The sequence below is a fragment of the Xiphophorus maculatus genome, chromosome 7 (assembly GCF_002775205.1).
Source record: "Xiphophorus maculatus strain JP 163 A chromosome 7, X_maculatus-5.0-male, whole genome shotgun sequence".
NCBI lineage: Eukaryota > Metazoa > Chordata > Actinopteri > Cyprinodontiformes > Poeciliidae > Xiphophorus > Xiphophorus maculatus.
The window spans coordinates 5,608,483-5,634,965 of record NC_036449.1 but is presented as its reverse complement, the minus strand read 5'-3'; the positions used below and the strand labels follow the sequence as shown (position 1 = coordinate 5,634,965).

Below are 26,483 nucleotides of genomic sequence, written 5' to 3'. Positions count from 1 at the left end.
CAACTTCTGCATCAAAGTATGTCTAGAATCATCAATCCTCGTGTACTGTAATAGTTGTGTGTAATTACTGTACTAGATAAGTAAAGAAGTGGTTCTAAAAAATCACCATTTAGAGGTTTTGAAATCGATCTGCGATTGATGCGTTAGGTCTGACTCAGAAACAGCGGGTCGAGGAAAAAAACCCAAGTTAGCAGCTCCGCGCCGCATTTCAGAGGTAAGAACACAGACTGACACGTCGTAAAAGTACTGCAGCGAGATATGAATGTTGTCTGAGGCTTTAAAATACATAATTATACGTTCCTCTTGTTTCTAATAAGCTCATTTAAACTGAACACGGCCACGTGCGTGTAGAAGCACAGACGGCTCCGTAAGGGTGCACTCGATTTATAGTACTCCATACATTTGCGCGAGCGGAGTTTAACGGGCCTTTGGTTGTTTAAAGCAAGGGAAAGGTCAAACTCCACACGTACTGTGTCCCATGAAACAAAACAAGCCCCCCCCCCCATACCATGGCGACTGAAATCATGTACAGGGATGTACATAAAAAATAATATATATGATAGCAGGACAAGCCTGAACTGTGTAGCCCGAAACTAAAGCATGAAACGCTCAGTGGAGGAATAGTTTCCACAGACAGGATTCAGCATGTGAAGCAAACGCGTGTGGTTTATGTTGTGTGTTTATTATATTAAAAGCCACAATAGGGCTCCTAAAACGAGTTAGTGATACCTTAACTGCAAAATAAAGTTATTTGAAATGACTCCTTGCTTACAATAAGTATTCAGAGCCCTTGAATGTTTTCTAACTTGCCCATAGCACAGCATCATGTTGCCACCAACAGGCTTCACAGTACAACCTAAACTTCATTGTGTGTTTTGGGGATTTTAAACCAACACAGAGTATTGAATTCTTATTAAATGAATAATAAATGATTTTGACCTTCTTTTTTGGGGGGCCAAAAAGTTATCTGAATAGTGTGGCATGTTTTTGTAATGTCCTGTCAGTTTAATGGGGTGGCCATCTTTCTGTCAGTTTGCCATAGCTTTCCATTTTTTTAAACAATGGATTGAACAGTGCTCTATTTTTGTGTTTCTTAGCTTTAGTTCAAATCCTATTAATGTGTTAGAACATTAACGTTACCCACCTGTAGAAGCCATGCTGATCTCACCGAGTCGTTGTCTTTGGACTGTGAGTAAATAAAGATTCCTGTGTTGCTGTGCTGCAGGATCCAGCACCGTCTCCGGCTGCTGGTCATGGGTTTGACCAAACAGTACCTGCGCTACGCCGCCAGCGCCGTGTTCGGCGTCATCGGCAGCCAGCGGGCCAACATCGCCTACGTCACGCTTCGTGGTGGGGAAAAGGGCCGCTACGTTGCCGTAGCTGCGTGCGAACACGTCTTCATCTGGGACGTCCGAAAAGGAGAGAAGGTGAGACTTCAGGGCGGTGGCTCGGCTTTGACGAATCGTCCGCAGCCGACTCAGACAGAATTTGCCGTCTTTCTTGTCCAGGTCCTGATCCTGCAGGGCCAGAAGCACGAGGTGAGCTTCCTCTGCCCGTCTCCGGACGGCGTTCACGTCGCCGTGGGTTACGAGGACGGCATGGTGCGGATCTTCAACCTGCTGAGCGGGGAGAGCAACGTTTCCTTCAACGGACACAAGTCCGGTGTCACGGCGATGAACTACGACGCTCTGGGCGCGCGACTCGTCACCGGCTCCAAGGTAACGTTGACACGATTAACACCAGAAAGCTGCAGTGGAGTCACACACTTGACACTTTTTGTCACATTTTGTCAAATTTCATGGTAATTTAACATGACGGGTCATCACAAAGACTGGGCGGAGGTGCCTACAATGACTTGTTTTTATTTGATCTAGTGATGTTTGCATGTAATTTTTTTTTTTTTTTGCACTGTCACGGCAAAAAATAAAAGCCGACACACCTTCAGAATGAAGTTTCTTCTTTAATTTATGCTAAATCAATGTCAAGCGTATGATATATAAATATTTATGTATAAATATGTCCTAGGCCTGTCACGTTAGCAAATGTTGCTGGACGATAAATTGTCCCAAAAGTTCTTGCAATAATATTGTTGTTTTGAGACCATTTTCAAGTCACATAATGGTAATAATAGTATTATAATGTAAGAATCTTCTGCTAGATTTGAAACTGCTGTCCACAGAAGTCGACATTCAGAGCTGTATCGTTATACTTCCACTTCACAGGCACTTTGTGTTGGTCTGTCCAATAAAGTCCTAATGAAACACAGTAAGGTCTGTGGTTGTAACGTGACGACATGTGAAGACGTTCAAGAAGAGCGAAGACTTTCTCAAGTCACAGCAACCGCTTTCGTCTCGCTTGCGCTTCAAGGTCGAATTCTGGTTCTCGCTGATTGGTTGCAGCTTTTCTCTCTGCTTCCCGTTTGCCTCTTCAGGACACAGATGTGATCGTGTGGGACATCATCAACGAGTGTGGACTGTACCGGCTGAGGGGACATAAGGACTTCATCACGCAGGCCTTGTTCCTTAAAGATAAGAACCTCCTGGTGTCAAGGTAACGGCCATTAGCTGCTGCTGCTGCTGCTGCAGGTGGAACAAAATGTCTTCCCAGCTTAAACAACTGTTGGAGTTTGTTCTGTAAATGTATAAAAGTCTTATTGACTTTGTCCAGTTAGAATTACAGTTATCAAAAATTTAATCCATATTAAAAGAAATGGATTCTTTAGAATAGAATAGAAAAAAGAAATAAATGTTATTCTCCCTCAGGGGTGATATGATAACTGTTTTATTTTATCATGATTACGGTAGAAGTGATGATAGAGAAATGTACTCTTTGCTTCGTTACAGACTTTTTTGGTAACTGTATTCCATCCAAGGGTTCCCCAGTGTATTATAAGCCTGGCGGGCCACCAGGCTTAATTGTGACCCACCAGGCTAAGCATTGTTTATCTCTGGGGGGTTTTATGTTTGCCTTTTTTAAGATCTTCTAGCTGCTGTTTGGGTTTTGTTAATGTCTTCCAATAACACATTTACAAATAATTAGTCATATTTTCAAATTTTCTGTCAATTTTCAAAATGTTTTAACTCAAAAACACTGTAGCCTGCTGGACGACTTTTCCCAGCCTCCCTACCACCGGGCTTAGCAGGTTTTCTGGGGGAAACCCCTGCAATAGTCTTAAGTAGTTTCTAAAGCATCGTTGGTTGAAATGTATCGATTTCTAACGATAAAATCAAAACTCTTATAAGGAATTTTTCACAATAATGATAAAAACTAAGATAAGTACCCACCCCTGCTGTGCAGTAATTAAAAACAGAATGCGCAGATTCAGAGAAATGTGTAACAGAGTCAAGTGATTTTAAAAAGTAAACGTACAACATGTGGATATACAGTATATATTTTGGGACAAAAAATTTCTGCTTGAGTCCGATACAAACTGAGCTTTTTTCAAACACGGATGCTGGATTTGACTTCTGTCAGGGTTTCACTTCCCAGTGAAATGAGTTGTATTGATGTTAGAAAAAGTGCGACCGTCTTTGTAAAACTGTGTTTCCGTGTGACCTGTGCTGCCGTCCAGCTCCAAGGACAGCTTTGTGAAGTGGTGGGATCTGGACACGCAGCACTGCTTTAAGACCATGGTGGGCCATCGCAGCGAGGTGAGCGCTTCTTCTTCTGCCTCCAGTATTTCAACTTAAACGTTTCACATTATAGTAAAATTAATATAACTTGCATTTTACAAGAGAGACAAGAAAAGATTGTGTTAACAGAAATTAGTCGGCGGTAAATTTTTCCCCCCCGAGAGGTTTTTCCGTTACTTTCTTCGTAGTCGGAGGTTTACTTATACTGAACTTTAAACAATTTACCAAAGCCAGGGTAGCTTCTGGTAGATTAATTCACAATATTCAACTTAAATGGCAGCAGCACCTTAAACGCTTCCATTGTGTGACATCAGGGAAATACGAAGGAAAAAGCAGCCCAGATATCAGGAAGAGAAATCTGGATCGTCTTTGGCAACAATTTCCAGATGCGTGAAAATTCCAGTGTTCACGTCTTGAATTGTAATTTAAGCATGAATAACGTGTGAATGTCACACCGTCATGCCGTGGTATGAAATGTGCAAACTGACCCTAAACTACATTGAGAAGATATTAGTTGAAGCTGGTGAGAGATTATCCACAGTGAAATCGTTGGTGTGCAGACATGGGCTAGAAAGCCGCTCTGAGGGGAAGAAGCCATTACTACAAAACCAGCTGAAAAACTGAATTGTGTTTTGGAAATGCACACACAAAGCACAGAACTTAAATTTAGCCTTAACAACCATTTCAGTGGAGGAAAGAAACTAGCAAGTCTGCTTCATCCTAAGTGTGAAGTATGGAGGGTGGCAGCTTCGTTGTGTTTGCTGCAGAAAGCAGACGGCATTATGGGGAAAGAACGTCATTTGGAGATATTGTAGCAGCATCATAAGACATCAGAGCTGAACTGAATACTTGGACACAAATGGGTCAAACTGCTGGGAGACGTTCAAAGGCAATGCAGCCAAAATACTCAAGAAATTCATGTAGGACTTCCGGGAAGATGGCGGAGGGAGAGGTCGCATAGTTGGGTAGCTCTCCGAGGTCGGTTAAAAAACCCACAATAAGAATATTACTCGATAGGTAAAACTAAGGTATGAGTGGGACGAGCATGAAAAGAAGTCGGAAAAGCAATAAAAAGCAAGACGAAAGCGAAGAGTTGCCTGCAACGGGAAAAAGACCCACACGCGAAGCTAACGAACACGAGGAAGACAAAGAGGAGAAAATGGAGGAAAGTGATAGCACGGTGACGCTGCAAAACGGGTTTGCCACCATCAGAACTGATATCAAAAACTTGAAACAAGAGCTGTGTCGGGAGCTAGCTGAGTTCAAGGATGAACTGAAGAAAGAGATGAAGGAAGAAAAGGTGAGATTCCGACAAGAAATAGACCGCAGGTGGTCTGAGAATGACCGGGAGATCCAGGCACAGCGAACGGACCTCAGCGAGGCGCAGGCACGGATAGAGGAGGTGGAAGAGTGGAAGACGGATGCTAACGAGGTGCTAATGAAGATGGTGGAACAAACACAAAGAATGCAGGAAAAATTAACCGACCTCGAAGGGAGATCGAGGAGAAACAACATGCGAATCTTCGGCCTGCCAGAAGAGGTAGAGGGGAAATCTACTGCCACATTTTTGGAGCAACTATTCAAAAAGGAACTCGAACTACCGGAGGGGACTAATCTCCAGATTCAACGAGCTCACCGAACACCCGCATCCAAGCCGAATGCAAACGCAGCACCGAGGTCAGTCGTGGTTAATTTTCTGCAGTATGAGACCAAAGAAATGATATTGAAGAAAGCCTGGCAGACAAAGATTCAGGTAAAGGATAAGCGTATCTATTTTGATCACGACTACCCGACTGAGATTGTACAGAAGAGAAAGGCATATAGCGGCATTAAAAAAATATTGAAGGAGAAAGGAATACGTTTCCAGACACCACTCGCCAAAATGCGGATACACTGGGAGAATGGAGCGAAGACATACGAAAATGCTAAGTCAGCAGCGCAGGACATGAAGGAAAGGGGATACAACGTAGCTGAGCCGGGAGGAGGCGACGCGGCAACGGAGGAAAGGAGACGAGGAGCGGCAGGATGGCAGAGAACGAAGGGGACAGACCGGGACCGAGAGGCGGCTCATCGAGTGAGAGAAAAGCTACACAACTTCCAATGGAAACCCTAGAATGTTTCGCTCACAGAAGAAGTCGGTCAAGAAGAAATGAGGTATGGTCACAAAAGAGAATAAAGACTGGGTCAAAGTGCAAGACTTCTTAATTTCACAGAATTCATTACGAACCGACGGAGAGGGGATATAAACTTTTAAGTTGGACATGTCTAGATGGAGTAGTACCCCACGGGATGGGAGTAGTACAGGATCTAGGGAGGGGCCCTCAGCAAAGGTGAGGATTTCCCCTCCACCCACCAACGGGGACTGGGGAAGAGGGATACCCCAAGTACGGGAAGTCAGTTTGATTTTAGGTTTTTGTCTGGTTAGTATTAGTTCATGTTGGTTAAGGTGTGAGTTGCTGGGGAGCTTTTCAACAGGGGTCGAGAAATTATTTCCATGACTGATATCAAGATAATGTCGCTAAATGTGAACGGGTTGAATGTACGGAGTAAAACAGAAAAGGTGATGACTAAATTGAAAAAGGAAAACGCACAAATTATATACTTACAAGAAACACATTTATCCAAATCGGAGCATGAAAAACTTAAAAAATATGGTTGCTGGAATATATATTACAGTTCATATGCAGAAGGACGTAGAAGGGGAGTAGCTATATTAATTTCGAAAAATATACAATTCGACAGCAAAAAGCAAGTAAAAGACAAAGAAGGAAGATACATAATATTAAAAGGAAAGATTGAAAATGAATTAATAACTATGATAAATATATATGCACCCCCGGGGAGTAACAAAGAATTCTTTAAAAGTCTATTTAATTTAATAGCTGTGGAAACAGAAGGGATTCTAATTTGCGGAGGAGATTTAAATGTAGTTTTGAATCATCACTTGGACACAACGAGCCACAAAAAAAATAAAATTCACTTAACAAAATTTATAAACGTATCACTAGAGGAGATGGGAATGATAGATGTATGGAGAAAAATGCACCCATCAGGGAGAGATTTTACACATTACTCGGCTGTCTATGGGGTACACTCCAGAATAGATTATTTTTTAGTCAAGGAAGATGATAATCACAGGGTGAAGGAGTGCAAGATAGGAGCGGCAGATGTGTCGGATCACAATCCGGTTTATGTAAAGATGTGCCTAGGTAGTAGGAAAAGAAATACTGTATGGAGATTAAATGTGGGAATATTAAACAACGAACAACAAAAAGAAAAGATTAAAGCAGAGATAAAACAATATATTGAGGAAAATAATAATGGAACAGTAGACCCAACAATAGTGTGGGATGCCATGAAGGCAGTTATTAGAGGAAAGTTAATAGCTATAACGGCGCATGAAAAAAGAACCAAATTACAAAAATACAGGTCAAACAATGAGAGACTTAGAGAACTAGAAAAGAAATATCAGATAACAAAAGACCCAAAGATATACCAAGAAATCAAGATGGCCAGGGCCGAAATAAATGATATACTATTGGGAGAAATAGAAAAAAAGAATATATACCTGAAACAGAACTATTATGAGGCAGGGTCAAGGGCAACTAAACTGCTAGCAAAACGTATTCGAAAACAGCAAACAATTAATACAATAAACAAAATCAGGAATCCCAACACAGGAGAATTAACTAATAATCCAGAAGAAATAGAAGGCATTTTCCGAGGATATTATGAGAAGTTATACACACAACCTGCAGGTGCTCAAGAGGGGGAAATGAAAACCTTTTTAAACACATTAGATTTACCAACAATTGGCAGAATACAAAATGAGTCACTGACAGCAACAATTACAATAGAAGAGGTAAAGGAGGCGATAAACTCACTTAAAAACAATAAATCACCAGGCAGTGATGGATACCCGGCAGAGTGGTATAAGATTTTTAAAGAAGAATTAGTCTCAATACTTACAGCATCCTTCAATTGGACACTTAATAATAACAAAATACCTCCTTCATGGAGAGAAGCTATAATTACGGTCATACCTAAACAAGGGAAAGACAATGAACAATGTAGTAGTTATAGACCAATCTCACTATTGAATGTGGACTATAAGATTTATACATCCATTATCTCTGCTAGATTAAATAAATGGGTAACAGAATTGATAGAGGAGGATCAAACAGGATTTATGAAAGGACGACAAACTCACGATAATATTAGAAGAGTATTGCATATAGTGGATCAAGCGCAACAGGAAAAACAAAGCACCATATTAGTAAGTGTCGATGCAGAAAAAGCATTCGATTTGGTGAATTGGACGTTTCTATATAGGGTGCTAGAACGATTTGGATTCAACAATAAATCAATATTGAGTATAAAAGCATTATACCATCAACCTATAGCGAGAATAAAAATAAATGGAAGTCTGACAGAAAAATTTAACATACAAAGATCAACCAGACAAGGATGCTGCCTATCACCTACCTTATTTGCACTCTTTGTGGAACCTTTGGCACAGGCAGTTCGTCAAGATGAAAGAATCAAAGGCGTTACAGTAAATGGTGAAGAACACAAAATAGGACTTTTTGCAGATGATATAATAACCTTCCTTGAACAGCCAAATAGATCGTTGCCAGTTTTGATGGACTTGTTTGGAAAGTATGAATATCTTTCAGGATACAAAATTAATGTAAGCAAAACACAGACACTAACACTCAACTATAACCCATCAAAAGAAATACAGGAAGCATTTCCTATTAAATGGAACACGAAAGAAATAAAATATCTAGGAGTCAATATTACTAAAGAAATATCTACATTGTTTAAAGCGAATTATAGTAAAATAACCCAAGAAATACAAAAAGATATAGATAGATGGAATACTTTACCATTGGATTTGAACTCGAGAGTCGAAATTATCAAAATGAATGTGCAAGCGAAACTTCTATATCTGTTCCAGGCATTACCGATAGAGGTGAGTCAAACTCAATTTGATATCTGGGACAAGATATTATCAAGATTCATCTGGGGGGGCAAAAAACCAAGAGTTAAATATAAAACGTTACAGCTACCGAAAGACGAAGGGGGTTTGGGCCTACCAAGACTGAGAGAGTACTTCTGGGCAGCACAGCTCAGGCATGTGGTGTGTTGGTGCTCGCCGGACTATTCAGCAAGGTGGAAAGACATGGAGAAAGAGTTTGGAGGATGTCCAATTCAGAGTGTTATTGGAGATGAAGATAGATATGAGAAGATCAAGAATTATAAAGATCCGATCACTAATTTTACATTGGAAACATGGTTCAAAACATTGAAAAAACACAAAATAAAGAAAGAAATGAAAGTGCTTAGGTGGATAGCATACGACACGGATTTTAAACCATTAAAATATGATAAAGGATTCAAGCAATGGATAGGGAAAGGGATTACGGGATGGTATACCCTCCAGGAAAATAATGAGCTGTTGAGCTTTCAACAAATGAAGGACAAGTATAATCTAGATAAACATGAGTTCTACAGGTATTTGCAAATGAGAGACTACTATAGGACAGACATCAAATGGGACACTAAGATGGAAAGGAATAGTGTGATTGGAGTGGTACTTAACTCTATTAATGGAACTAAAATGAAAACCATCTCTACACTATATCAAAAACTAATGAATAGGCATTCTACAAAGTATATTAAAGAGAAATGGGAATCAGAGTTTAATATGACAATTACGGATAAAGACTGGATAGATATGTGGAAAACACAACAGACATCTACTAATTCGCGGATATGGAGGGAGTTTGCATGGAAGAACCTTATACGTTTTTTCATCACGCCTAAAATTAAGAATAAATATAGTGATACAAGCGCAGAGTGTTGGAGAAAATGCGGAATGATGAATGCTGATCACTCGCACATATTTTGGAACTGTCCAAAAATTGTTGCATTCTGGAAAAATGTTTATGTATCTGTGAAGAGGATACTGGGGTATGATATCCCTATGAGTAGCATGGTATTCTATCTATGTAATTTTAATAACACCAAGATTAGGGTAAAAGATAGATACCTGATTAAGATTCTGTTAATAGCGGGTAAGAAAGCGATCACGAGGAAGTGGGGGAAAGAGGACCCCCCATGCCAAGAACATTGGACTGAAATTGTGGAAGAAATTTATATTATGGAAAAACTGACACACAGATTGAGACTGCAACAAGCACAAATGGAAAAAAAATGGACAAAATGGACTATATTCAGGACATCAGAGAGCGACAAAAGAGGATAAAGGCCTATGAAAATGAGAGACAATAAGGTAATAATGAGTACAAGCCCCCGAGCAACAGTTTTGGTTTCTTTTTATTTTGGGTAGAGGTGGATGTGTTGTGTTCAAGTTCACTGTATATGTAAATAAATGTAAAAATTTCAATAAAAAGTTAAATGTAAAAAAAAAGAAATTCATGTAAGCGTCTGAATGAAGGCATCAATAAACAATTACCGTTAACCAATCCTAGCTGGATCTAGTTGGTGAGGCTCTGCTGTGTTATCCCTGAACACTGAGTGAGTGTAACAGTGTGGACTTCCTCTCAGGTGTGGGGAATGGTTCTGTTGGACCGGGACAACAGGCTGCTGACGGGATCGGCCGACAGCGAGCTCCGTGCCTGGGACATCCGCCGCCTGGAGGAGGTGAGGTTTTATCCCCTAGAAATAGATACGAACGCAGCCTTCCACCCGCTGAATGTTTGACTGATGAGAAGGAAAAACAGCACTCTGGATCTTTTCTCAGAGCCTCTGCAGCTGTGACGCGTTTTGGACCCGTCTTCTCTCTGAAGATGCCACGTTTTAGGCCATATTTGCTTTCGCTGCCCAGCTTGCCCGCATCGGCGCATAAGCGAAAACCAACAGAGCGCCGTTTAACAGCCCATTAGCCTCGTTCCTCATCCGCTCATTCCGTCTCTTTATGTCCCGCTTAGGGAAAGGCTGAGGGTGAGCCCAGAGTGAAGAAGGGGAAAACTCTGCTGGAAGATGATGAGGATGATGATGGCAAAGAAGAAGAGGAGGAGGCGGAGAGCGTGGAAGAGGTACGGAGGTCGTTTTGAGTTGATTTGTCCCAGGAAATCCTTGTCAAATACATTGAAGTTTGTGTTTGGAACCCGACAAAAGGAAGAAAATATTCACATATTTACACTCTAATTTGTTCTTAATGTGAAAAAAAAACATGCACCGATCCAATATTAGTATCTGTATCGGTCCATATGTTGGTATTGGTCACAATGTGCCCGATCCATAAGGGCAGATCTACTCATTCTAATTCTACGTTTTGTGCTCTGAGCGATGTCATGTTTTATTATTATTATTTATTCGGTTTATTTTTTTACATGTCAACCTATTGTTTTTGTCCGTTTCCTTATTATTTATTTTGCATTGCATTGTTATAATTTCTCTGCTTGAACAAATGAAAGATTTGTTTTTACATGTTTGACCCGGTTTGTGAAGCTATGTAATCATGCTGTACGGATGCAAAGTTACCACGTAAATTTGTAATTCAGTCCATTTATGTCTGCGTAAAAAAAAATAAGAAAGAAAGAAATGATGTTTTAAGTCACGTCAGCTCTGCTATTCTGTATCAGATCCATATTGGAAGTGAAAATACTGGATTCCTAGTTAAATATGTAAAAGTGTGTCCATCTGACGGTATTACATGTCAGATACCTAGATGTTCCCGTGGTTTAAACACAGGAAGTCGTTGTTTGTAATTGTGACGTCTTGCTCCGGTTTCCTCTTCAGCGCATCCTGAGCTGTAAGAAGGCCGGCTCCATCCTGAGAGAAGCCAGAGATCGGGTCGTTTCGCTGACAGCAGACTCCAAGGCCAGAGTCATCGCCTGCCATGTGAGTAAAGGATTCTCTGGATGCTCCTTCCGCCTTTAAAGTGTCTGTAAGCTGTTTGCTTTGATCCTAATGGACTCATTATGTTCTTCTTTTCTTCTTTTTAACTATTTGATCTTCTGTTCTCTGATTTTAATAAAATGCTTTGGTGGGAAATATCAGAGGAAGCTGTGATGCTGTTACCCTATTCTTAATGATGTCTTTATAAAAGACGTTCTTAACGATGTCTTTTATGTGATTTTACATGATGTTATTTGATTTCAATCACATCCCCGTCTGGAAAAGTGTGAAAAAAGGCTTGGAAAAAGGTTTCTATTTCCATGCAGACTTTTCCCCTACATCCCTTCTTTCATTTGTCGCTTCTTTTGATCGTGTCTCTCATTCCTTTCTACTTTATCTGTCTTTTGTTTGTTACTTCCCTTCATTGAGCCCATCTGTCTTTCCTTACCGCTATCCTTCCTTTTATTTTGTCCTCTGTCCCTTCCTTGTGTCCTTCCTCTTTTAACCCTCCTGTTATGTTCCTTGTCAAATTGACCCGTTTTAAAGTTTAAAAATAAAAATAAAAAATAGTTGGAAGTATTTTTTTTGCATGAAACTTTTTCTATTTGTCTTAATAGGTGCACTCTACATATAAATTGAAAATCTATTCATTTTACACATTTTTACAACCCCTGGGTCTACTTTTTACATAGATACTGTTCGGATCAATTTGACCCGGCAGTCAGTTTAAAGTGCAAAAAAAGATTTAAAAATGTCCATTTCTATATGTTTCCTTGCAGCTATGAACCATATGTCACCACACACACAAACAAACCCCACCACACACATACATGCACACATAGACACACACAAGCCCACTTTCTCACTATTCTCTTTACTTCACTAGGAAACTGCGAGAAAGCAGGTGTTCACAAAACTTTTGACGGGAATCTTTTCTGTTCCCATTGACAAACTCCACCCACACTGAGTGACACTCAGCAGAAGTGGAGGAAAACATAAATACTCTCTGCATGACTCATTTATCTTGATTTTACTCAGTGGGTCAATTTGACCCTGAACAGTATGTGTGTCTCAAGTTCAATTATAAAGATCACCCATTGAAAAAAAATAAATTAAGTGTAATATAAACAAATTCACCAAAGATCAATTTCAAGGAAATTATAGTTTTTTGTGTCTAGGTTTTTTTCAGTGGACATAAAAAATGTAAATTCCATTTTTTATGTCAAATGAGTAAATGAGCAGGTTGTCGTCATTGAGCCTTAATTTCTGAGAAATAATAAAACATAATTGCACAATTGTTGATTGAAATTGTTAGTATTGGAGTTAATAATCAGATACAAAAATGTTTTGGAGGAATCTTTTGGTTTCTGACACTATTACATGATTAAACACTCCCCGGGTCAAATTGACCCACAAACATTTTTGCTGTATCCTAGAAACGAACATGACAGGAGGGTTAAATATTTTTTTGTTGCCTTCCATCCTCCCTTTCTTCTCTCCATCTCCTCATATCCTTCCTCCCTCGTCCTTTTGCCTGCTGTCGATGTATTTACCATTACTCTATACTGTTTTATTTATTTATTAGAATGTAACGGAGTGGTAGCTCTGGAAAGTTGAGTTTGGAGAAGTCTGAGAGTTTAAGATGTAAAATGTTTAGGCAGACGGCCCTTTGGTGTGTTTACGGTCTACATTTCCTGTGTTGACGATGACCAACGTGTCTCTCCCTTCTGGACCAGGGAAACGATGCGGTACTGGAAGTGTTCACGGTGCTGTCTGAGGAGGAAGTGCAGAGAAAAATGAACAAGAAGCTGAAGAAAGCCAAGAAGAAAGCAGCCAAGTGAGCTCCAATCAGACATGCTGCTGTGACTCGTTCCTTTGAACGGCTGACATGTAAATATGTAGAAGTTTAACGTCAGAAGACTGGAACTCAGATGATGCTGATGGATTAATTTTAGACTTTAACATTATGTCTAAGGTATAGTTTAGGTTGCAGCTCTCCTCCCGCTTTGTCTCTTCACGGACAAGCATGGATAGATAATGGATAGATTTACATACACTGGAGGAAACACTAAATATAATAATAACAATAATAATAAAACAAAATAATGGATAGATTTAAATAAATAAGTGTCCGGCCAAAAAGGAGTTCCAGACTTGTGCAGCTTTTACGATAAATGCAGGCTAGCCCAAATAATTTTTCAGTGAGCATCAACAATGTGTATAAATTACAGTAACAAGGTACAAATGTGAATGCTACAATTAAAACATACAGGTGGAATCTGGAGGGGTAAACAACAGGGATGTGAGGATGGATCCCTGAGGAACACCTGTACAACTTCATAGCAGATAATCCACACATTTCTGCATAGACAAACCCATTGATGTGACGGACAGTCCTGGGCAGACCTGTCTGAAGTATTAAAAAGGCAGGATGATTTAGATACAGAGCTTGGTATTTTATTGTGGGAAAACTAGATACTTTGTCTTGTGGCCTCTTTACTGCATTATCTTACCTTCTATTATACAGTTTAACCAAAATAACACTAATGTACAAGTAGTTAAAGGATTTATTATTAAAGTTGTGTACTTTGTTCTACTTTCACCGATCTTTCATCTTTTTATTTGCTTAAAAGCTGCTGTCAGTTTCTGTGAGTTTGGTGGTTTGGATGTGATATCTGAGATCAGATGCTGATTGTCGGTGTGCTGCTGCCCCCTGCTGCAGAACGCAGGAAGATGCAGGTGATCAGACAGCAGAGCCAGTGGTGGAGAGAACGCTGAAGGACGAGATTATTAGACTGACGAACATCAAGGCTTCTGCAAAGATCAGGTGAGACACAAAGAGAGGAAATGATGTCGATCACAACGTTTAGACTGGATTTACACGTTTATTGATACGGTTACTTCCGTGTTTTCTCCTCAGGTGGGTGGACGTCCTGTCGTGTGCAGGCGGAGAGCTGAAGGTGGCGCTGCTGCTTCAGAACAACACTGTCGAGACCTATAGCCTGAAGACCTCCGACAAGAACCCGGCGGCCAATAAGACGGCCCGGCTCACGCTGGGCGGTCACCGCACCGACGTCCGCACGCTGGCCTTCAGCTCCGACAACCTGGCCGTCCTGTCGGCCTCCGGAGACACGGTCAAAGTCTGGAACAGGTGACGGTTCCGACTGGAAAGCAGAACCCGGGAACTACTGTAGTTCTCATTTCTATGGATCGGTCTTCTAACTGGAGGAGGACTCTGATTAACAACTAATTGTAGTAATCTATTATTGCCAACTACTTGCCAACTTTTAAAAATTTTATAAATTGTCAGAATAATCAATTTAAAGAAAAAAGTTAAATCAATTAATCGTCAGAATAGTTGATTAATCGGATAAGAAACTTTAGCACGTTATTCAGATTGTTCATTTAGCACCTTATCTTTTTTTTTTGATGCACTGATATGAAAACTTGGGCAGATATTGATATCTAATATTAATATTGTTATTACAGCTGATAACGATATTTACCAATATTATATTATATGTATATATTACAAATATTTCTCTAGTGTTTCAAAACCTTTGAAATAAAAAGACCAGAATCAGACGGCAACAAGATGAACAAAATCTCAGTTGTTCATATCGGCCCAGTTTGATTTATTGAATATGTTAAAAAATGACTAATATCGACTGATACTGACGTCATTGACGATATATCTTGCATCCCTATCTTTTTTTTTATATTAGAAATACATTTAAAGAGGAGTTTCTTTCAAGCAAATGGACTTTTTCTGAGTCTGTATACTCAAGTGATTAATCGATTACTAAATTAGTTGACGATTATTTCACTAATCGATTAATCACGATTAGTCCGATTAATCGTTTCTGCCCTAAACTGGAGGTTCTTGTCACAGGTCAACTCTGCAGGTGATTCGCACCATGGCGTGTGAATACGCGCTCTGCTCGCTCTTTGTGCCCGGAGACAGACAGATAATCCTGGGAACGAAGGTATTTGAACTCCATGTGGGTCGTGGCCAGCGTCAACGCCTCCCCAAAGTTCGGCCCTTTCCTTCAACTCTGCGATTCTGTTCCTCTCACGTCAGAATGGGAAGCTGCAGATCTTTGAGCTGGCCTCAGGAAGCCTTCTGGAGACTGTGGACGCCCACAGTGGAGCTGTGTGGTCACTGTGCCTGGCACCGGATCAGGTAAACCGGACCGCCGTGAGAACTCTGCTTCAGGCGCCACCGTATGAGTCCGGATTACTTGATAGTAAATTACTGTAATTTGGTTTTTCCTGTGTGTCTTGCAGAGAGGAATTATCTCTGGAAGTGCTGATAAGACGGTAAAGTTCTGGGAGTTTGAGCTCGTCAAAGACAAAGGAACGGACCAGAAGTGAGTTCCATGTTGAATAACAACATATCATCAATACACTTTGCACAAAACAATTTAAGGGACTTGGTGCTATTATGTTTCATTTTTATTTTATTTTTATTTTTGTTTTAAGGATGCACTTCACCAGGTCACTTCTGCACATGCCTCAGTTTCCAATAGTTACTCCATTATTGCTGATTTTTTTTAATTCTTTTTTTTTTTTTGGTAAAAAAAATAAATAAATTGGGTTTCTTTGCCAGGCGGCTGACGGTGACACACACTCGCACGCTGCAGCTGGAGGAAGACGTTCTGTGTGTGAAGTTTTCTCCTGATCACAGACTGCTGGCCGTCTCTTTGTTGGACTGCACCGTCAAGGTCTTCTACACAGACACCCTGAAGGTAGGCCTCTCTTATTCATAAGAGATCACATCAACGAGCGTTTGATACGCCACATACGAGGAAATTGTGTTTACCAACCAAACCGCCTGTTGTCCTTGTTTTGGTTTCAGTTCTTCTTGTCTCTGTATGGACACAAGCTGCCTGTCCTTTGTTTGGACATCACACATGTGAGTGACTGAGGCTGCAGAAGCTCTGTGAATGTGAAAGCAGTCTGTTTTTGTTGCGTTTTTTATTTTTATTTTTATGGAAATGGTGATTATATCCAACCTGCAGTAGAGAAGTAGTAAGTAATGTTTCTTGATAAACATCAACGCTAATGCAGCTTAGTAAAACTCTCTATTGTCAATAAACAGCTCAGTTACAGTAGGTCTGTCATGATAACAAACTTTGCTGGGTGATAAATTATCCCAGTAATTAATGCGCTAAACGATAATATTGTTATGAGACCATTTTCAGGTAATATATCAATAATGGCAATAATCGATAAAACAAGTGCGCCTCCTCAAAGACCAATAAACTTGAATTTTGTGATGAACACTTACCGCTGGAACGACGACAAATATTAAATATCCAAAATAAAACACAAAGAAAAACAAGAAATAAAACGGAAATCGAGAACACACACAACCAGAACCATAAATAAAATGGATTATGACGTCTCTGTAAACCAAATTACCCTTCAAAAATATTAATAATCTGGGTGGAAAGGATCAAGCTCATTTTAATTTATCATCCAGTTAATTGGTTGAGTGCTTTTTGCCACAGGCTTAACCTCGGGTCAGAGGGTGGCGCCACACACACAGCAAGTAAAGAAAACAACAACAACTAGATGTTGAGTTAAAGATCTGACAGAATAAAAATCCAAAGGAGATAAAACTTAAAATCCCAAATCACTCCAGATGGTAAAAATTCTGGCAAACTTTTAGCCAATCATCGAAGGGCTTTTAGCGCAAGAACATTACTAACGTTAACTCCAGTTTGATCTGGTCCTGCTTTCGTTGCCGGACCCTTGACTCTGCTTTCTTTAACTAGGACAGCGCTCTGATCGCCACCGGCTCTGCAGACAGGAACGTAAAGATCTGGGGTTTGGATTTCGGCGACTGTCACAGATCTTTGTTCGCTCATGACGACAGGTACGGACCGACACGCAGTAGGAAACCAAGCACAAGTTCGCTGGAACAGCAGCGCTCTTCCTTCTCGATCGTCTCGTTTTTTCCCCGCCTTTAATCGAAGCGTTGCAGATTTCAAAGATTTGCTCATCTCCATGTCCTCTCTGCTCTCCCCAGTGTCATGTTTCTCCAGTTCGTCCCCAAGACTCATTTGTTCTTCACTGCCGGGAAGGACAAGAAGATCAAGCAGTGGGACGCTGACAAGTTTGAGCACATCCAGACCCTGGAGGTGACTCTGTCCTCCGAAGCGGCGGCTCCGCTTAACGGCCCCAACTCTGACCTGCTCCGTTTGGGTTTCAGGGTCACCATCGGGAGGTCTGGAGTCTGGCCATCAGCCCCAACGGAGATCACCTGGTGTCTTCGTCTCACGACAAGTCCCTGCGTCTGTGGGAGCGGACCAGGGAGCCCATCATCCTGGAGGAGGAGCGGGAGACGGTGAGCTGGGAGCGCCGATGGGGCCTGCCCGGCATTCAGCGTCTCTGCGTCTGTATTTACGCTCTGTTTGCGTTTACAGGAGAGAGAAGCTGAATTTGAAGAGAGCTTGGCCAAAGGAAACGCACCTGTGGTGAGCGCCACCGTTTTTAAGTTTCCAAACTTGTTTTTTTTTCATCTCCCCTTAGCTAAAATAACATTATATTGCTATTCATCGACTTACAATTAATTGACAATTAATGGTTTATTAGACTAAAACTAGTTCCAATTCATTAACTAACAACTTAGACATGTTCTTAGCGTTGTAGTTTAGCTGCCATCCAGAAGAGGGCGCCAATGGTCATCCTTCAGTGGAGCCAGTTGATAAGAAATAAAGATGGCGGGGCCATACCAGAACGGGAAAGACGAATGGTCCAAACAGAGTCCAGTATGGAAGCAAAATGCACTTTATGTGGTTTTGTTTTGAAATATAAACACTCAACAAGCTCCTTAAGTTATCAACTTAGTAGCTCTGATTCAGCCAAACTGCTACATGACAGAGCAGCATCAGCTTTTTATGAAAAATTTAGCCCTGTATGTTATGAAAAGACGGCCGGCCCTCTTGAAAAAACAGAAAACTCAAGTTTTTTTCTTATCAATAAATTGTTTGTCAATCGATAAGATAAATCAACATTAGATTAACTCAGTCGATAACTTGCATCTCTAGTTTTAGCTCAAACAGCTAAAAATCCGGGTATAGTTAATTTAATATTAACCTTAAGTAAAACAGTTTCTCTTTTCCTGATGTTCAGTGTAATCTTGCTCTCTACCGAATGCTAATCAGGGCTGTAGTACCGATTTCCTCTCAAGTCAGCCTTTTCAAACGGCCTTTTCATAAAGAAAGGCCGTTTGTTGCTGTCTGAGGGCAGCGAGCCGTGGATTAACGCCGCTCCGTCTGCAGGTACCAGGAGAGACGGAGGGCGAGGCGGCACCAGCTGGGAAGAAGAGCATCGAGACGGTGAAAGCTGTAAGTCGCCTTCTGCTCCGTTAGCATCTCTAAAGCTAAACGGGGACGGTAACCGGGGACCACTTACCTGCAGGCGGAGCGAATCATGGAGGCTCTGGAGCTTTACCGAGAAGAAACCAGGAAGTCGGAGGAGCACAAGTATTTCTGCGAGAAGGCTGGGAAAGAGGTAAGAACTTGTTTCCTCCTTTTTGTGTCAGATGCTCACATATCCTGTTCCAGAACAGCTGAGCCGAGTTGTGACCGATACTAAAAACATCTGACTGGCTCGTTTTTCAGTTGCCTCCTCCTGAAGCCAACCCTATCCTCGTTGCCTTTGGAAACGTTACTGTAAGTAAATTTCTAAATGCTAAAGGAAGAACAATGAATTTATGCGGATAGCAACCTTGATGTCTCACTCTTTCCTCTCTTGCAGCCGTCCCGCTACGTTTTAGATGTCATAAGAAAAGTCAGATCCAGGTAAAACAAAATAAAAATAAATGAACAGAACCATTCCTCTTGTTTATTTACACTATTACTATAATTCTTTCCTCTGTGGTGATCACCAGTGAGCTGGAGATTTCTCTGCTGGTGCTGCCGTTTCCTTACGTCCCTGAGCTGCTGAAGCTTTTCAACACCTACATCCAGCAGGGCCTGGAGGTGGAGCTCGTCTGCCGCTGCCTGTTCTTCCTTCTCAAGTGAGACCGAGCCGTTTGACCGAGAAAACAACAAATGTGTCAATTTACGGTGGATTTGTTTGACATTTCACTACCTTGCTGATTTCACATGTAGTCTAATTTTGAGTAATCTTCTTGTTTTGTTGTAATTACTGACTTTATCTACCCAGCAGATGCAGTAACTTGTAGACATGTTTGCCTCCAGCTTTTGAGACATTCTTGGAATCACTTTAAGCAGATAGTAACCTTCATTACAGCTCAACAGGCTTTCTGAAGGTCGTTAAGTCTTTCTTTAATTATTTATTTATTTTTAGGCATCCAAGGACAAAACAGAGTAATACAAAAAAAATGTATGTTCCTAAGACATGGTCTTTTAACTTAACGTTTTCTTAAGTTAACTGTTTTTTTTTGTGAAATTGAGGAAGTTATTTTGAATTTTTGCAGTTTCCATCAACCTTTTCAAATGTGATTCTTTGAAATGCACTTTAAAAAATCCCATAGAAAACACTTCTACAGAGACAAAATCTTTTTATATTTCAATCAAATCCACGTATTGCCCCAATATTGCTATATTCCACATTTTTCATATGAATATTTCTGAATTTTCGTTTTAATTGCAATTGCAGCTACAGTTGATTGTTTGCTTTCAGGATCCATTTTGGTCAGATCACCAGTAACCAGATGTTGGTGTCCGTCATCGACGAGCTGAAGACCAATACGCTCTCCAAAGTCTGCCAAATCAGAGTACGTCATCATCTGCGTAGAGACGCATCCTGTGGCTTTAAAGCTACATGGTTTGGTTTTTTTTACCTCCCTGTTTTCCTTTGGTTTCATGAAATTACATTTTTTTAACTTTAAGATATTTTGTTAAAATTGTAAGACATGAAAAGTGATCACAGCCCAATCTTTTACTTGTATTTATCATACATCTTAGTCCTTTACATCAAGTGCAGCAACAGACATTACAGAGACTATTTTAGCACTTAATTGTGAATAATTTAGATTGAAATTAATCGAGAAACAACGTACCTTTAACGGCACAAAGACTTTACGCTTTGTCTTTTATGTCTTCTAAAGACATAAAAGAGTTTTATGTCTTTGGAGTTTTGCCTCTCTATGTCTAAAAAGGTCAAACTTTAACAGGCCTTCCAGAAGGAATTAGATTTTTAATGGGTAATGACCAGTTTCCAGAATTTAAAATCAGTCATTGAAGTCTGAATTTAAAGTTTTCAGCTTTTCTAACTCCAAAAAAGAACCTTATATCTCATAACCTTGAAGTTGAAGGCAGATTATGATTTTACAACTACAATATAATTCAACATATCGTCTGCATAGAGAGCAAGTCAATTGGTTTTGATCGGCACCAAAACCAATCGTTTTTTTCTCTCTGCAACATGTTTGATTTTCTAATTCTGTTGCTTCAGGATGTGCTGGGCTTTAACAGCGCCGCCCTCCAGTTCCTCCAACGGGAGATCGAGAGCAAAGAGGACGTGATGTTCTTCGCCGATGCCACAGGCCAACTGGAGGAGAAGAAGAAGAAAAGGAGGAAGAGGGAGCGCGCTGTTCTGACCATCGCTTAAATTTATAAAGAACATTTTTGGTGTTTCGATACAAATTTCCTCCCCGCTTTAATTCCGACCCGGACCAGGTGGATTACTTTTATATGTCGTGAAACCCCGACAGGATGTAACTCAGTGGTAAGCAGTGACATGCTTTATTCCCCAAATAAACAGAGTCTGAAGTTTTCTCACACAGCTTCATTTGTAACAAATAAATCCTGTGTGGCTGAGCGAGCCATCCGTGTGCATACTGCAGCCGCTATAAAACGCAGTAATGTGCGGTCAGGTTTTTCATAGATTCATGTCACGTTTAAAGCCGCGCTGCGTCCGTGATCACCACGCACAGAGGACACGTTTGATTTAGGCTGGTTCCGCTTCACAAGCCTAAAGGGAGGCGTTCAGGTCCCGAGCCAAGAGACGGTCTGGGATGTGGCAGCAGTTTGGGAAGCCGTCGACGTTCCTGTCCTGACGTTCCTGGTAGTTCCCACCCTGTCCTGGGGAGGGAGACTGTGGATTTATGACAGTGAGGCCTGCTGGAGGTGCTGAACAGAAATGCTCCTGCAAAGCCCAACGGCTGACCTTCAACAAGGATTCAGGTGCCACATCAGAAACTTCATCCTCCGCCGTTTGTTTAATTCTTGACCGCGGGGCATTTGAACGAGCAATGAAATGGAGGCCTTTAAAAACCCCGTGTTCATGTTTTAATGTCACTGCCAACAAAAAAACCAAATTAACTCTGTATTTTAAAGGGCTGTAAAACAGAAATGTGGGCAGCAGCTCTTTATTAGGCTGGATTTAATGATGAAGCTGTAAACATCACACCTAGCAAAATTAAAAATTCTTCAGGAAAACTCCCGGTCGCCCTCACTTTGAGTCAGCGCACAGCTTTGGCTTATATTTGTCGTCGTAAACGAAGCTTAAAACGGCTAAATACGAGGTGAAGAGCATCGTAATGTAGGCCAACGTTTTTATTCAGGGTAACATTTAACCGAACAACACGCCACAGAGGTGACTGCATGCCGTTTATTCTCAAACGACCGGCTCGCCGGGTCAAGAGACACCTGTCACAACTCAAAGAAGGCCTTTGAGACTTTTGAGAGATTCAGTACGAATTAAACGAAGCAAATTTGAGCTACTTCATGCACCAATTCTAATGAACTCACTCTGGCTCCCTTTTTGAATGTTGCTCTTGATTATCTTTAAGCATTCAATGATTTTCTCCACTAAAATTAAAAGCATACATCTATGTCCATTTGCATCGTCACGTATTTCCTTTGAATTTCCTCAAATAACCTGTTGCTGCATGTTTGAGCACAGCTCTATTAAAAGGACTGTGAAGAAAAATATCAACTCTTCAAATGCAAATCAGTCTTCACTTAGTAACCACTAATATTTACTGTCTAATTGGGCTTTTAAAAATTACTATTTAAGCACTTCAAGGGAGTTTTCTGATGGGAATGAACAGTAAATGGTCAGAGGTTTGATTTTTCAATTTTTCTTGAAGGGAAGCTCGATGTTTAGTAAACTTGGTTCGATTGGGACTAAAGTTGTGACATTTGTTCCATTTTCAACAGGCACAGTTCTCTTTCACACCGCACACTGTCAAAGAACCCAAACCCCTTGAAAGAACAGTTCCCCTCCTCACCTGCGGTGGCGGTGAGGATTATTATGCGGTGAACCTCATGTTTCTCTCCACTAATGCAGCACTCTGAGGGTGGTCGGCACAATGATGTTTTAAATAAATCCTATGTTGTTGTTTTTTTACAAGTTGATTAACAAATGTATCCCATTATCACTATAAATTAATTCAGGTTTTCCATATCTGGGAATTATCTCTTTGCAAAATACTTTAGCCACTAGAGCATCTTTTAGTGCAGAACAACTCTATCCATTTAGAGCAGGCATCTATTATAACCAGACAATATTTTTCCCTTCACTTTGATTTAGTTCTATGAAATCCATATGAATCATTTGAAAAGGATTTTTAGGTTCTGGAAACTTTCTTCTTCTTCTTGGTCTTAAGTTTCCCTGTTTCCCTGTGGGTTATGTTTAGCACAGATCAGACATGTTCTTCAAATTTTCTCTTTGTTTTAAGTAACATAAGTTTCAGTAATCTAATTAAGTAATATAAAAGGTCAAACCATAATGTATTATCCCCCCTGATGATGCATTACATGCTAATGTATCACAATTTCTACAACTATAAATAGAGATTTCGATGAAACAGGTTTATTATTTTACCTGAAACATTCTACCAGTATTCAAAGCTGCCCTTTTATTTATCCACCATCATTTTTCTACTTCAGAGCTTCACTATTGCATATCTCTAGGTATCTTTTTGTGCATAATAGTTTGTTCCTCTATATTTAACACTTTTATTTCTGCTGCTGCTTTTTGTTATTTGATCAGTAAACCTATTTCCAGTAGAGACCTCATTGGTACCTATTGTGTGAGCTACACACTAACAAACTGCTAGGTTAGCTGCCAGTTGTTTTGCTTATAGATGATCTATTAGCAAAGGGGCGTTTTGTTACTGTTTTACCTGTAAATATGGTCAAATTGATCAAGGTAAAACACCACTAGATGGCCACAGTTATCTCTTCTTGCTTAGTTAAAAATGACCATCCTGAAATTAAACCAAAATCTCAAATCCTCTCATTTAAATATACATTTATAAATTTAATGATTTAAAAATTTATATTTAAATATAAATTAAATATATATCAATTGATATCAATTAAAAATTTCCATATTATTTCATTACTCATCAGTCATTTGTTACTTAAACAACCCACTCTAAGGAGGAAATTGTTTCCTGAATTTAGGAAACTAAAACTACATCAAAATCCTGCGTTATGCGATGATAATAACTTCTCTACAACTTCCTATAACCTGTTTCCAAGCAAAACCCAAAGGGTTAAAAAGCCTATTTCTATGTTCCTTAGGAAAAAGGTTCATTGGATCCTTTGTGATTTTAGATTTCACAGTTTATGTTTAAGGTTACTCCACTAGCCTGAGTTATCTCTATTGTCAGATGGACCACAGAACAAACCCACTCCCCCCTTCATGAACCTCCTCTCACCTCTTGCAGGGGCAGGAAAAAGAGCTGATAAGGATTTCAAGAGAAACTCCTAATTCTTCTGCTGCTTCATTAGCATTTGGCTCTTGTATCATGAGATATGTTTTAGTTTCATCTCATTTTAAAATGTGGGAGTCTTCTGTTGCTTTACTTCTAAAGTTGTAACTTTGTTATCATGCACTAGTGTTTTGCCAGGGGGCTTCATATGGTGGTCAGTTGGACCTGGTGGGGGTCGGAGTTGCAGCACCGCTGCAGCTTCTGCCTGTTCTCCCCTGCTGAGCTGCTGCAAGCTGCTGTGAGCAGGAGTTGCAGCTCCTCCCTGGTGCTTCATTGTTCTCTAGTCTAAATAAACATACTTGTTGCTTCCTCCTGCTTATTTTTATTTGCAACACTCTCTTCTTTCTGTAGTTGCTTTTAATCATGTCTTATTACAGTTTAGTGTTGATTCTCTACAAGTAGCTCCTCATGCACCAGTGTCACACAAAAAGATCTTTTTCCCAATAACCAATAGTTATTTCAGGCTTAATGTTAACCATTGATAGCAAATTGTGTAAATTTAGCTAAACTTCTTTTGTTTGATCAATTTCCATTTCATTCACTTCATCTAATTTGGGATGCGATGTCTCATTATCAGACTCTGGTTCACTCAGAGCTGATTCTAATTATACTCAGGCGTTTTGTTTCTCAGGACAGTTTCTGGCCAAATGTCCTTCTTTTCCACAACACCCTGAATTATTTGATCTTAGATTTCCTCTTCTCCCTCTAAAACCTCCTTTTTATAAAATATTCCTGCTGAAGCTTTTTTTAATGTTTACTACCTTCTCAGCATGGAGGGAAATAATTCACATACTCATCTAATGTTCCAGTTCCCAATTCTATATAAATGATTTACTCATATTAACCCATAATTTACTATCCATTTGTTCAGAAGTTTTTATTTTCACAGGGTTCTGCCTTTCAATAACCTTCCAATCTTTACACTGCAGTTCATCTTTTGGTTCACACTTACTGCTGTTTTACCCATTTTGAACAATTTAGTCCAGTTCATCAACACATAGGATGATCTAAAACTGGGATTTTTATAGCGGGGCAACAATTTTAACAAATACCAATTGTAGTCATTCTCAATAAAATATTTCTGAAACCGAACTGAAAAAAGAAGCAAGTTTATAAACAGTGTACAGAAACAATAAACCCCAGAAAAAAACACTAAAGTAAAAGCAAAACCGTAATAAAAATAAAAAGCACAAGAAACTAAAAACAAAAAACAACAGTAACAGAAGTTGTACCACTATGGTCTGGAAAGTGCTCTCTTCTTCTAGTTGTTTACTCGTGAAAGTTAAACTTGTCTTTCCAGACTCGACTGTCTCCCCTGAGGGAAGATAGGAGGAATCCTTCTCTATGTCATTGGTCTGGGCAGCAGTCGGTACCTGGATCCAGCTATCAATGGGGGCCTGTGTCCCATCGGTTTGTGTTGCCTTGGTCAAACCAGCACTTAAATTCTCAGGCTCAATTGTTTCTTTTTCCGAGGGAAGATTGGAGGAATCCTTCCCTCGGACAGTTTCCTGGATAGCTTCGTGGATCCAGGAACCAACTGCCACCTGGCACCAATCTTCTATTGCTGCGTTTGTCAAACCAGCACTTGAGTTCTCAGACTCAATTGTTTCTTTTTCCGAGGGAAGATTGGAGGAATCCTTCCCTCGGACAGTTTCCTGGATAGCTTCGTGGATCCAGGTATCAACTGCCGCGTGGCACCAATATATTGCTGCGTTCGACAAAACAGCACTTGAATTTCCAGACTCAACTGTTTTTTTCTCAGAGGGAAGATTGGAGAAATCCTTCCCTATCTCAGCGGTCTGGGCAGCGCTCTTTTCATGGGTCCAGTCTTCTTGTGCCGTCTTCGTCCGAGCAAAAGTTGAGCCTTCGGATTCAACTTCTGGGTCCTTACCAGCCGGTGAAGGACCAAAAGGAAAAGCACAGAAATCATTGTGCTCAGAGATCCAAGCTTCCCCAGCCGGGGAAGCTTGGATCTCTGGTGAGGAAGGCTCCTCTAAAACTTCCCCAACCGGGGAAGTTTCAAAAAGGAACGCATTGAAATGATCATTCTGGGAGAAGCAAGCTTCCCCAGCCGGGGAAGCTTGCTTCTGTGGCGAGGAAGGCTCCTCTAAAACTTCCCCAGCCGGGGAAGTTTCAAAAAGGAACGCATCAATTTCATCATACTGGGAGAAGCAAGCTTCTCCGGCTGGAGAAGCTTGCTTCTGTGGCGAGGAAGGCTCGCAAGGAACCTCCGCAGTGGAGGAAGGTTCAAAAAGGAATGCGTCGAAATCATCGTATGC

The 26,483-nt window shown here is 40.4% G+C and overlaps 1 protein-coding gene across 4 annotated transcripts; it reads left to right on the top strand.

Moving 5' to 3' along the window:
- Window positions 1-142: 142 nt before the first annotated feature.
- wdr3 (WD repeat domain 3) lies at window positions 143-21,256 on the top strand. Of its 4 annotated transcripts, XM_023337035.1 has the most exons (27): window positions 143-214; window positions 1,226-1,427; window positions 1,509-1,718; window positions 2,432-2,550; window positions 3,572-3,650; window positions 10,206-10,301; window positions 10,589-10,696; window positions 11,403-11,504; window positions 13,238-13,338; window positions 14,224-14,328; window positions 14,422-14,652; window positions 15,394-15,487; window positions 15,583-15,684; window positions 15,789-15,871; window positions 16,111-16,249; window positions 16,360-16,416; window positions 17,282-17,382; window positions 17,536-17,647; window positions 17,719-17,853; window positions 17,933-17,983; window positions 18,791-18,856; window positions 18,930-19,022; window positions 19,133-19,183; window positions 19,269-19,312; window positions 19,402-19,530; window positions 20,160-20,253; window positions 20,934-21,256. In XM_023337035.1, the coding sequence occupies exons 2-27, from the start codon at window positions 1,254-1,256 to the stop codon at window positions 21,087-21,089; spliced, it is 2,832 nt and encodes a 943-aa protein (XP_023192803.1). In that variant the 5' UTR covers window positions 143-214; window positions 1,226-1,253; the 3' UTR covers window positions 21,090-21,256. The 4 variants fall into 4 exon arrangements, with proteins under 4 accessions (XP_023192803.1, XP_023192804.1, XP_023192805.1 ...); XM_023337036.1 differs by lacking the exons at window positions 143-214; window positions 1,226-1,427; window positions 1,509-1,718; window positions 2,432-2,550; window positions 3,572-3,650 and adding an exon at window positions 4,546-5,786; XM_023337037.1 differs by lacking the exons at window positions 143-214; window positions 1,226-1,427; window positions 1,509-1,718; window positions 2,432-2,550; window positions 3,572-3,650 and adding an exon at window positions 5,693-9,930.
- Window positions 21,257-26,483: the final 5,227 nt, after the last annotated feature.

Bases quoted from the DNA above. Each gene is read 5' to 3' on its own strand.
- wdr3 (XM_023337034.1), top strand. From the start codon at position 6,127: ATGACTGATATCAAGATAATGTCGCTAAATGTGAACGGGTTGAATGTA.